The following is a 13,245-nucleotide window of genomic DNA, read 5'->3' as shown; positions in this document are numbered from 1 at the left end:
CATCATGTATTATTTCAATACAATAATAATGCGTTTAAAGCACAGTAATGCACGAAACAGATTTAAATAAGAATGTTACAGAACATGCTAATCACATGGAGCTTAACAGGGAATTTCAAACATCATGTATACAACCATGGAAGAACAAATGCTGAGCTTCATACCTGGTTACAGCAAAAATACACAAAGAAAATAAATTTCTGAATGTTGAGGAAAATATTAGCACGAACAGCTAAAAGAAAACCAAAACAACTTCAAAAGGTCACTTCCAAAATTCAAAGAGAACCCAGAAAAACTACTGAAATAGTATGAATTCGAATCTCTCCTTTTTTGTTGTTTTTCTAAACCGTTTTTTTTTAGTTTTTAAGATATTTTCTGAAACAAAATGAGAATGAGGATATTTTTTGAAAGAAAAGTGGAGAGTGAGAAGATCCTTCTTTCTTTCCAAAAATGCAGAGCATCCAAAAAAAAAAAAACCTTTATCTGTGGGGAAGGTCCCCCTTTTATACTAAAAATCAAGGAATCCCTTTTAACATGTGTCATCCCTAAAAATAAGGAAAAAAACATCTTCTAAAACCGAATTGGACAGTTGTCCCTTTTCAGATGTTTTTCTTCATTTTTCAGCTCCTTTACTTCTATTTATTTGCTCAAAAGTCCCAAAAATCTGACTTCTTTTAGTTTTCTTTTTGCTAATTAATCCTTGTCCCAAAAATCTGACTTCTTTTAGTTTTCTTTTTGCTAATTAATCCTTTCCCTATCCTCTAGAACCTTCTTAATTGGTTACAGAAAATATTCCCTCAATTTTAATTCCTAAACTACCCTGCAATATCCTTGTATTTACACCTCTTGTGAAAATGTAACCCTACTGATTAATGAACTACTGGGCTTGGGTCGAAATTGGAGCAAGATTTGGGTCGCTGATCACTGGCCCAATTTGAAAACAAACTAAATAGCCTCTTTCTTTCCTAGTCTAAATGTTTTCTAAATTGACCAATCTAATTCTAATTAAATCTAACTTTGCGAAATTAACCTAACTATCTATTTTCTAACAATTAACTAATTACTTAGCGAACAAATGCATGTAAAATCACTAATGTATTTTTTTATTTTAATAATACAAACTAAATATTAATAATGCAAGTAAAAATTTTAGAATGCAAAAAGCAAAAAGAGAAAAAATATTTTTTGATCATTTTCATGATTCGAAATGCTACTAAAACATGCTAAAAGTGCAAATGAATGCCAAACAAATAAAAGTAAAAATTCTTAAAATTCTACAAAAGTCACTAAAAATTTTTTTTTTGAATATTTTGGGAGTAATTTCCTATGCGGGACAAAAATTAGGTGCTCACAATTATTATTATTATTATTATTATTATTTTACTTTATTCACTCCAATTGACTGCCTTTAGTCTTGTTGGTATATATTTTATGCCTTTATTATTTTTTCTTCAGTTAGAGCTTGTAGTTTTACTCTTCAAATTTCATAAGTATTACTTATCAAACACATATTGTAGTATTATTTATTCTCATGTCTTTTGTGTTTGTCAAGTTCTTTTGTGATTATTAAGACTTAAATTTGTAAACGAAAAGATATTATTTATCCTTATATAAGTGTATATTTTTTAAGGATTACAAAAATATCACAATGGCAACATCTAGCACGTAATTATGCTATATTTCATAATACAATTATATTCTTGTTATGTATGCAGCTGTGAAAGGTGAAGACTATATTTTCTTAAAAAGAATGTAATATCTTTATATGAAATATTTGTAACCATAACCGATATTTAAATTATGTGTTGTTCACATAGTAAAAACATAAATTACTATCAAGTTGAATATATTGATATTATAAGAATAATTAACAGAATTGAAGTCATTTGAATATTACTTTTGAAATTCATTTGATAGCAATTTTTTAGTATGATTGTGCCTTGCAATAATAATAAATATCAGTTGAATAGGCTCACCATTCATCAGATTGAGCTTGCATTATTTGTCTTCAATTTTGTTCAACTCAATACACTAATTATAATATTTTTATTAAAATATCTGAACTAATTAGCATGGAATACACGTGCAAGCAAGACACGTGTTCGAGAACTAGTTAACTTAAAGGGTGAAACTTGCTTAATTTAAACCCATCCATAGAGTTACAAAACCGTTATATCGTAACACAAACCAAAAAGCAAAATTGAAGTGTTTCAAGAAGTAACAACATAACCTTTCCCCTTGAGCTGATTATGCATAAGAAACACTTCATTTTCCAAAATCACACTCTTTTAACTAACCCATGGCATACGCTCGGGTCCAAGCCCTGGCAGTTGTTTCGTACCTGTTTCTATCAGTCTTGTACATATGAGCAATCTCCGGCACCAAAGGATCATCAGGATTAGGATCTGTTAGCAGAGCACATACAGACATCAACACCTGCAACGAACAAATACAAAAATAAACATGCCAGCCCGCACTTGATCAATCGATTATGCTTAAAGATGTTTAAAACAAAGAACAACTTGAATACATATTAAGTTTAAGAATTAGAAAGAAGAACATCAGCCACCAAAAACACTAACTAATTTATTCCCATCTGCCTAAGACTAGATGGGAAAAGTTACCTGGTACCAGTGTAATAGTCGACGTGTGAACATGTTAACTCGAACACAATCAATACCAAAAAAGAAAAAAAGAAAGAAGAAATTCAACTGATGCTAGAGTTTCATTAGGTAAATGTATTTTAATCTCCTATGTTTGACTCACTTATGTTAGTTTAGAACAAGAACTAAATAATCGACATAAAAGTCCTCACGATCCACCATTGAAATAACATTTGACAACGTTCTCAGCAAAACAGGAAAACATATAAATAAGAAGCAAAAACAAAAGATTAAATCAGAATGGGAACAACAGGAAATGAATTTCACCGTGGAGATTGTAAGCGCTGGGCTCCACTGTTCCTTCAAAACGTCAAGGAAAATGCTACCATTGCTGTTGATATTTGGGTGGAAAACCTTTGTCCTAAAAGCTATCTGCACATTTATCTCGTATTGTCATATAAATTTGTCCAGGGAAAAGAGTAAAAAGAGTATTTATTTTTTTTAAAAAAACAAGAAAATGCAAAGACATTACATAAATCATTCTTCAGGGGACACCCAACTCCCATCATAAAATTTTTCACATTGAACACCCGACCAGTGGCGGAGTCAGGATTTTCATTAAGGGGTGTCATTATATAGTATATAAACATATTTTCTCCCTTGGGCGCATGTGGCTCCGCCATTGCGCCCGACTAGTTTGGAGTTGAGGCATAGTTGTCGATAGATTGGTACATTTGTTGAACTTCTTCTATACCAATGTACTTATCCAACTGAATCTAACATATAAATTGGACTTCTTCTAGACCAATGTACTAAGCCAGACAACTATTCATATCAATTGTAAGCAGTTCTCTCCCTAGCAAATGAGCTTAAATATCTGTATATTCATTAGAAGATTAGCATGAACAAATATACTTGTTAACTCAATGATACTGCAAAATTACAAGCCAAGAAAACAAAAACGATAGCTTCTTTGATTCTGTGAAAAGAATCCTTTGCACAATTTAAACAATTAGGAGCCTATGAGCATGTGAAGGGGAGCCATGGTGTAACCGGTAAAGTTGTTGCCATGTGACCAAGAGGTCACGGGTTCGAGCCGTGAAAACAGTCTCTTGCAAAAATGCAGGGTAGACTGCGTACGATAGACCCTTGTGGTCCTGCCCTTCCCCGGATCCCGCGCATAGCGGGAGCTCAGTGCACCGAGCTGCCCTATCAGGCAAGTCACTTCATGCTTTAGGAAGAGTACCTTGGGTGGCTTAAATGGATAATCATGCGGAAAATGAATGGTAACAAGAAACATTCCACCGGCAAAGGGACTATCAGGTGGACCAATAATTGTTGCTTCCCAGTGAAACAAATCGTCGGCAGCAACTGGACCTAAATACAAACAACAGGAAGCAAAAGCATAACTATCAGAGAACTCTTCAATGCAACCTTAAGACACATTTTTACTTGTTATTTGGGCATTTAGGCTTAGTGCAAGCATATCTACAGCAGCTTGCCTAAAAAATGCGGGCAAACACAAAAGCACAGAGAACCAGAGAACCATTTTCCAGAACGTAAACAATTTCAAGCATGAGCATGCAGGGGCGGAGCTAGTTTGTATGTTACGGGTTCAGATGAATCCAGAAACTTTAACCAAATCCCATATTTGTCTTAAAGAATTCACTAAAAATATGTAGAAATTTTTAGTTAAGAACCTAGTAACTTAAAAGAACTAGAATCCCAAATTAATAAACTTGAAATCCTGACTCCACCTATGTGAGCATCGACATGGTAAGCTGGGGAAGAGGAACGTACGTCTACCCTATTTACCTCATTTCCAAACATTAGAACATTGTCCCGTGGAGCCTCCCCAACCCAAACCGGACTTATATGTTCCTTTTGCCAACCTTCCTAAACAAACAAATATGTTCAAGGCCAATTTTTTTTTTTGTTTAGGTTGAAAAACTAATTCATACACCAAAAGATCATACATAACCTTCAAATTACATCTCAAATAAATTCGACCCTTCCCACCATCAAAAAGCCAAACAAGTTAATTCACTCCACAAGGCACTCATTTTTGGTCCAACCAATATCATACAAAACAAACTACAAATAATTGACTATTTTTAACAGATTCCTCTAAAAAAAAAACCTCCCTTGGCAGTTGCAATAATATAGGAGAGCACCTAATGATAAATCTTAGTGCGGTTAACTTGTGTTTGTGGGGGGTGGGGGTGGAGGTGGGGGTGGGGATGAAGAATCACTACTAATTCAAAAGAAGAAAAAAAAACAAAAGTTCAAACTAAGAAAAGAAGGTTATTTTTATGACTTAGAATTGCAACGGCTAGTATTGCATGGTTCAAAACTCCAAACTCCGCAATAATAAGTCCATCCCTCCACCTTCTCCACTTAAATACCAACTTTTCATCTACGACAGGATTCGCACTCGATGTTTACATCAAACCAATAAATACAAAACATGCACATTCGGTACACACATTTATCACTTAACCATTTCACTTCAATTTTTAACTACCAAAGTTAAATTAATTGGTTTGGTGTAAACACCGGTTACAAATAAGCATTTACATGTTTGAACTTGGTACATGCATTTAGCTCACATTATCACATATTACGCTCTTGCCATTAAACCAAAGCCCTCGGGACAAAGTAAAAGGAAAAGAAGGTTCTAGAAACAAACCAAGAGTGCAAAAAACTTCACAAGATCCTTGAGCTCTTTTAGAATCCTCTTGGACGCCATCCTCGACCAAATCCCTCTACAAAAAATAAGTAAAATAACCCAAATCAGCTCTATAGATAAATAAATAAATCAAGTCAAACTTTTTTATAACAACCTCGGTTGTTTTGGACATTTTTTGATTGTTATAGCGAAGTATTGTTATAGAAAATATATAGTACAACATAGCATGAATAATTGGTTCTAAAGAAAATATGACTATTATAGTGAAGTTATGTTATAAAGGATGACTATTATAGAGAGTTTGACCTGTAAATAAAGAAAGAGGAATTTTTCAATTGTATTCAAACGCGCAATGAATATTTCGTTCGCGCAACAAATACAACCAAGGCGAAATACAAAAATACAGAAAAATAAAATATTATTATTGAGAGTCGAACTCAAGATCTTCACTTACTAAGCTTGTGCTCTAACCAACTAAGCTACAAGAGCTTGTTGCTTTTTTGTTACAGTTCAAACTAATTGATTTCTTGTTTTAGTACTACAAGCAGATTTGCTATAAAATTCAACTATATCTACGAATGGTAATTTTCTGAAAGTATAGCTACAAACAGTAAATACAATATACAATATATGTTTAATTTGTTGTGTCACATAATTTTTCCAATAGAAGAAACATACATGCAGAGAAGACATGCATAGTATAAAAAATCACAACTAGAGAAAGAGAAAGAAGAGAAAAGAAAATTTTACCTGAGAGATTCAACTACAAAGATGCAATTTTCAGATTCTGAGAAGCGAACAGCACAATGTTGAACTCAGAATTTTGTTTTAATAAAGGCTTTCGTATCTCTGTTGGCCGACTTACAGCTACGCCCCAAATGGTTTGAACATTTTACACTTAGATCCCTTTATTTCTTCAATAACTGTAGTATACATCCAATTTATGTTCTTTCTTTTCGCAAATTTTTACTTCTAGAACAAGTTATAATTTAAAGTAAAATGTTTTTGGTTTTATATGGAGATGTTAGTTGTAGTATTTAATAGTATCATAGGGTGAAGATTAAGTGATTTAATTAATGTTGTAAATGTGAATATATTCGTCATTTAAATAACTAAGAAAATTCTCTACCGAAAGGCTTTGGATTGATTATTAGATGGAGTAATAAAGATTATATCGAAATAAAGTTTAAGAAAAATAGAAATAGTGTTGAAGTGGAATAAGAGAAAGGGAAAGTGTCGTTTGTGGGACCGTTTCTTTGTAGTAAATAACGATATTATTCTTGGTGTAATTACTCGATATACTTTAATTTTTTAAAGATAAACATAAATTATACACTGATTATACATGATTTATACTTAAATTATATATTTATCGACTATTTTTTTAGTTTAAGCGACAAGATTAATAGTTATTTATGTTAAGTTTTTAGCTTGTCTATCTATAGCTCGCACGATTGTTTAATATCCACGAAACCATATGAACTTTTTCTGAAACACAGGTCACCCCTCCTATCTTGGACTAACTTAAAGAGCCCGATATATAAGTCCCAAGGTTCATATAAAACATTTCTTAGCAAAAAAATACCAAACTATTTTCTCATACAAAATGAACCTTCAGATAATTGTCATAAGTTCATCTATGTCGTTAGATCACAACTCTGCATCATCAAAGGTTGATAAAAAATTTGGTTAGTACTGTTCGAATTAAGTGCCGTTTATTTGTGGATGCATATAAATGTCTAGTAAATTCTTTACACATATATATAGTTCGAGTCGAGAACAATGAATATAGCTGCACATTACATGCGCTCAAGATTCCATTGTGTGCACCATCCATAGAATCCACTTAAAGCCTACTATCAGATGAAGTTTATTCTAGCAGTAGATTAGTAATTCCTTGACATATCTTGTCCGACGGTAAGAAAATGGACATTGTGCCTAATTCATGTATATATTTTATGAAGCGCACACATTTCGAATTTTGTAAACCTTGAATATTAAATAGCACAGGCTAGCCAGTTTTCGGACTGGTAATTAAAAAATAGTCACAGTTTGCAAAGTCATTAAAAAATAGTCATTATTTTGCAGCAACACGGAAAGTTCTAGCATAATATACTGGAAATTGGAGCACATGTGTATGAACTTCCAACATATTATGCTGGAACTCCAGCACACGGAAAGTTCCAGCATAATATACTAGAGATTGGAGCACCTGTGTATGGACTTCCAGCATATTGTGTTGGAGTTCCAACACATTATGAAATTCCTTATATGTAAAAAATTCGAACTCTAACATATTATGCTGGAATATTTCTGAATTTTGAACAATATTTTTGAACATTGTTCAGATTTATCTTTTACATGAAAAGTGACTAAATTTCGATTACTTTTGAAACTGTGGCTATTTTTCAATTACCACTTGTAAATTTGGCTATTTTTGAATTTCTCCCACCTTGAATTTGTTGAACATTCACACCATGTATTTGCGATCACTGCATCAAGAACATGGAAAAGATAATATCTTGAGAGTGAGAAAGAGAACTTAGAATTTATAATCAGAGTACAATTTCAAGAATACCTTAAAATAGTATCTTTGGTACACTCTTAACCATGAACTAGTATCAAGTTACAACTATTCATATTGTTCACTGAGAGAGTGAAGTAAGCATTTAAACATGAATTAAGATGGTAAACAGTAATAAAAATGGCTACAAAGAAAATGCTCTAGAGTAGCTCATTGAGTATCAGATTGTGTCTCAGGCACAGGTGTGGCTGCTCTTGGTGTTGAATTTTCTGTTTTGCCTTCAGATGAAAGCTGATTGTCTAAGCCAGTTGGCCGAACGTTCTCGATCATTTTAACGACCTCGGACATTTTTGGTCTTTGATCAGCCATCCTTACCACACAAGACATTGCTATCTGTAACATTTCCACCATTTCTTCCTCTATATTTGGGTACCTCAATAGTTCCAAGTCGAATACTTCAGCAGTCCACTCCTCTCGGACTACTGAATGAACCCAACGGACCAAGTGTATAATCTCATCTCCGTTCGTTGTATGGATGGGGGATTTACCTGTAAGGAGTTCCAATAACAACACGCCGAAGCTGTAGACATCAGAAGGTTGTGTGGCTTTTCGGGTGTCTGTTATTTCTGGGGCACGAAAACCAGCAGCACGAGCAACTGGATGAGCTAACGAGCTCATTATTGATGACAGACCAACATCAGATACACAACCATATTGTTTAGAGTTCAGAAAGATATTTGAGGATTTGACGTTTCCATGGACTAGCTTGCCACCATTCTCGGCATGTATTCTAGCAATACCTCTCGCTGCACCAATGGCTATCCTAAGTCGAGTTTCCCAATCTAAAGGGACCCTGTTATCTCCCCGTTTACCTACAAGGTGTATATTCATAGATGATAGTCAACAAGCCAGTAGCAAAAACATTACTCAATAACAGGTAATACAGTGATCAAACAGAGATGACAAAGATACCAATTACCTTAAACGACGATAAAAAAAGGAGATAACATGTATCAGAGTCAAGATTTTCAGTAATTAGGTGACCTATCTGTGCCCCATTAGACCAAAGTACCAACATTCCATTTTTAACAGAAGCAACGGATCGGGGGTTCAATCATCTGTTCTCTCATTTGTTCATTTTTTAGTTATCATTGAATAACATGCCGAAGATTAGAGTAATCAGAATGCCTGGGTTGATGAAACTTAAAAGTTAAAACATCTATTGCAAAACTCATCATCTTAATGAAAAGCTACACATCACACTTAGATGATTTTTCTTTTGGCCGAAGTTACACTCAGATGAAATATTAGGTTAGCTTAACTAAAATACAATATGGAGATAACCATTGACTTTCTACAAGTTAAACCATTGACTTTGTACAAGTTAAACCATTGACTCTCTACAAGTTATCATTTCCTTCCATTTGGTTTGAGAAAGGCAACAGAACTCCTAGCTCTAACACCAAAATTGGGGGAGTAAAAAAGAAACATAACCACAAAGAATTCTATCGTGATGTTCGTAAAAGATACTATACAGAATAAGGTTGACAATAGCTTAGGATTCACTATTCTAGACTTCTATTTAATTAAATCAGGTCCTACTAGTTATCTAAAAAGCTTAGATGTTTGTGAGATTTGACATCATATATATTTGCTTGATGGACAAAAAGTTAGGAAAAAAGTAAGCTTCTCGACAAAATCATGAATTATTTTGACTTACCATAAAAGGGAACAGAAATCAGAAATGATTATCCACATGCTATGAAATAGTTCAATCAACTAGTGGATGAAATGAAAGGAGTTCACTACCCCACAAAGATGCTTAAACCACATGCCAAGATCATCCAAACTTTTTAAGGACAACTAACTATTAAGCTGGAAAGAGAATATATGGAACCTACAATATACCTCAGTGGATTCCCACTTACATCTTTGTCCCTAACATAACACAACAAATTATATTAGTTGGCCTTTTAGATTAGAAGATTCTATGCCTTTCTGATTTGCTGTATGTTCTTCACTGAATTAACATGTCCGAATGCTATATGTTGAAGGGAGCCAAAGCTGTCTCCATGTGACATATAGGTCACGAGTTCGAGCTGTGAAAACAACCACTAATGCTTGCATTAGGGTAGCTGTCTAGATCACCCTTCCCGGACCCTGCGTGAACGCGGCACCGGACTGCCCTTTAACATGTCTGATTGTGAGATATCACTTAGGGATAGCAAAAAACTGGTTTTAACAATCATATTTGCAAAACTAACTCATATACCTATTCAAAGCAAACAATAAAGCAGTATGAATATGACAGAGTTTAAAAGTTAAGAACTATGAAATTTCGCGAGTGCATAAAGTGAAATACCATGGAGCATTGCAGCAACATTACCCTCACTGAAATAATCAGAGACAGTAAGCTTCTCATCTTTTGAATAGTAATATGCTCGAAGCTCAACGACATTTTCATGTTTTATACTTCCAACCACCTCCATTTGTTGCTCGAACTCCTTCTTCCCGGCACCTACATCCTTTAACCTCTTCACAACCACAGTGGTAGCATCTTCTAATATTGCTTTATACGCCATACCGAATGTGCCTTTTCCCAATACCTCAGCAGAAGCTCTAAGCAAATCTTCTAAATCAAATGCATAGTTACAACCCTCAAAGAAAACTAATCTATTATTAGCATCTTGACTCCGCGAAATCGCCTTCTCGGGAGACATATCTCCCTTCTCCATCTTACCAGGAAATAAACCATCTTCTTTTTTTCTTCTAAAACAACAAACAACCAACAAGAAACAAAATCCAAGAATCCCAATTACACTACTAGCCACTATTATCCCAAGCAAAGCCCTCTCACTCAATTTCCTAACATTCTTGGATTTTGGATTTGGTAGTTCAGGCAGAGAAACAACAACAGGAGAATTTGAAACAGTATAGTCAAGTAAAGACACATCATTACCAATGAACACATTCTTGGGAAATCTTTGAAGTGATTTTGGCACTTTACCTATAAGATTATTGTTTGACAAATTCAGTAGCTGCAAGTTGGGCAAATGCAAATCAGGAATATTACCAGAAAGTGAGTTATTAGCAAGATTCAGTGAACTAAGATGACTCAAACCAGAAATTGAGCTAGGAATAGTGCCATTGAATCTGTTGTGTGACAAGTTTAAACTGGTAAGATTTTTCCAAACAGAGAAATCAAAAGGCAGAGGACCTGAGAAACTATTGTAATGAAGATAAAGATAAGACAAGTTTTTGAGGTTACTAAAATCCTTAGGAAAAGTACCATTAATACCATTAGATCTAAGGCTCAAGATCTGCAATGCAGTTAAACGGCTAAGAGTATTATTAGGAATTGGACCATTGAACCCAACCCCAGGTAACCTTAGTGCTATTACTCTAGATCCATCTTCATTACATGTCACTCCAGTCCAGTTCTTGCAAACTGAAAAATTTGCATCCCAATTCAAAGGGTGCAAATGAGGCAACTTGTTAACAAAATCCAATAAAGCTTGCTTATCATTTTCAACAAGAACAGCACCAGCAGTGACTTCTGACAATAGAAACATACCTACCAAGAAACCCAAACACAAAATCCCCCTCCACTCCATTTTCAAGAACCTAACGCTCAAAACTTTAGACATTTCAGACTCTTAAACCCCCCCCCCCACAACCCCACAAAAACTTAGCTCTTGCAGTTACATAAGTAGTAGAAATGAGCTTCAAGAATCTAAAGTTCAAAACTTTAAACTATTTTAAAGACTCCGAAACAACCTCAAATTCAAAACCTTACAAAAACTTAGCTTTTGTAGTCACATAAGAAGAAGAAATGATCATCAAGAATCTAAAGTTTGAAACTTTAAACTATTTTACAGACTCAAAAACACCCTCAAATCCACAAAAAGGAAATCTAAAGCTCAAAACTTTAAATTAAAACCTCACTAAAACTAAGCTTTTGTAGTCACATAAGAAGAAGAAAGAAACTTCAAGAATCTAAAGTTCACAACTTTAAACTATTTTAAACACTCTGAAACACCCTCAAGCACAGAAAAGGTAATCTAAAGCTCAAAACTTTAAATCAAAACCTCACAAAAACTTAAGCTTTTGGAGAGAGCAGCAGCTAAGCACAAGCTTAAAGTGAAAAAAAAAATGCACTCTGACAACAAAATGAGAAAACATGTGTATATATATAGGAGTGAAGAAAGTGAGAAAAAGAGTCAAATTCCCAAGAATGGTGTCTGGCAAAAGCAATGTGGGGTTATGAAAAAAGGGATTAAAAAAATGGAGGTCACAAGGTTTGAAATAAGGAGAGTTAGAACTTAGGGTCAAAAGGGAGTAATTTTAAATGAAAGCAAGCTGTTAGTCAGAATCTGTAGTAGTAGTAGAAGCTTTTCTTTTTGTTCTTTGTGCTTTAACTTTCCATTTGAATGCCAAAACCAAGATACTTTCTCAGAATAATAGACAGAAAAAATTAATAGAAAATGGTTCACTTTTTCTTGAATTTTTCACTTGTGTTCTTGTTCATTGAGAAATGAGGTGGGCAATGATGAATTAATTGGTGGGAAAAATAAATACTTTGGTCTTTAATTACATAAATTAATAAGGCTCGTGAATGGAGCGTAGGAACAAGGACAGTAAGTCTTTTCTGTTTTAACATTTTTCTCAAAATTTTGCACTTCAATTTACTTGTGGAAACTCATGTGAAATGAGTGAAAAGAAATGGAATGATGGTATTTATTAGACCCAATCTTATGATACATTTTGTTTTTGGTTTTCAAAGGGAAAAAAAAATATATGTTTTCATTGTAGCAATTAATCTACCTTATTTATTTATTTTAAAATTATACATACAATGCGTAAAAGTTAAGCTAAAAAGAAAATGACATGTTCTTGAGCCGAGAGTTTACTTGTGAGATCACACTGAATATGTTAGGAGTATTGTTTAAGAAGAATGGCACAAAGTGATTCAAAGTAATTGTTTGTTAATTAAATGTAGTTTTGAACATTAAAATCTTATAATTTCAACGTAATTACGTTCAATTGTAGCTTTTTTTTTCAATACATTCAATTATAGTTGATTAATCTAATTATTGAGTGTTAAATTGTTCATTGAAATGAGCGAAAGTAATGCTTAAATAAATTTATAGCATTAAATATAATATATGTACGCAGGAGGCAGTAATAAGTGATGAAATATTGTCAACTGATAATAGTAGTACAATTGATATGGTGAGTGGACCTATCTGTACAGAAAATAGAGTTATAGTCACGAGATGAACATATGAAAGTGATTTCATTGGCATTTACCCCACACACATAAAATAAATAAATAAATAAAGCTATGACCACCAAAATTGTTACTCGATTGTAGAGACGACTAAGTGATTTGACTTATTGCAAGTGACCAAATTCAGAATCGGACTATT

General features: G+C 33.7%; 1 protein-coding gene and 1 long non-coding RNA gene across 2 annotated transcripts; both read right to left on the bottom strand.

The window, feature by feature from the left end:
* Positions 1-2,113: 2,113 nt before the first annotated feature.
* On the bottom strand, positions 2,114-6,126 carry LOC104119342 (uncharacterized). Its single transcript, XR_011410662.1, has 4 exons — positions 6,043-6,126; positions 5,293-5,368; positions 3,850-3,980; positions 2,114-3,035 (listed from the first exon to the last, which is right to left on the bottom strand). It is a non-coding gene; the product is annotated as an uncharacterized lncRNA (long non-coding RNA).
* A 1,688-nt stretch (positions 6,127-7,814) lies between these two features.
* On the bottom strand, positions 7,815-12,333 carry LOC104119341 (probable inactive receptor kinase At4g23740). The gene is made up of 2 exons (XM_033652323.2): positions 10,179-12,333; positions 7,815-8,688 (listed from the first exon to the last, which is right to left on the bottom strand). Exons 1-2 carry the CDS (start codon positions 11,461-11,463, stop codon positions 8,027-8,029), a joined length of 1,947 nt encoding a protein of 648 aa, XP_033508214.1. The 5' UTR covers positions 11,464-12,333; the 3' UTR covers positions 7,815-8,026.
* Between the last annotated feature and the right edge of the window lie 912 nt (positions 12,334-13,245).

The sequence above is a fragment of the Nicotiana tomentosiformis genome, chromosome 8 (genome assembly GCF_000390325.3).
Source record: "Nicotiana tomentosiformis chromosome 8, ASM39032v3, whole genome shotgun sequence".
Lineage (NCBI taxonomy): Eukaryota > Viridiplantae > Streptophyta > Magnoliopsida > Solanales > Solanaceae > Nicotiana > Nicotiana tomentosiformis.
The sequence above is the reverse complement of the archived record's forward strand: the minus strand, read 5'-3'. Positions and strand labels throughout refer to the sequence as shown.

What these genes read in the sequence shown, in the direction of transcription:
- LOC104119341 (XM_033652323.2), bottom strand. Translation starts at nt 11,463, where the DNA reads ATGTCTAAAGTTTTGAGCGTTAGGTTCTTGAAAATGGAGTGGAGGGGG. An exon ending in TGTTGCTGCAATGCTCCATG is followed by an intron (nt 8,689 to 10,178) that starts GTATTTCACTTT and finishes TACACCTTGTAG; the next exon opens with GTAAACGGGGAGATAACAGG.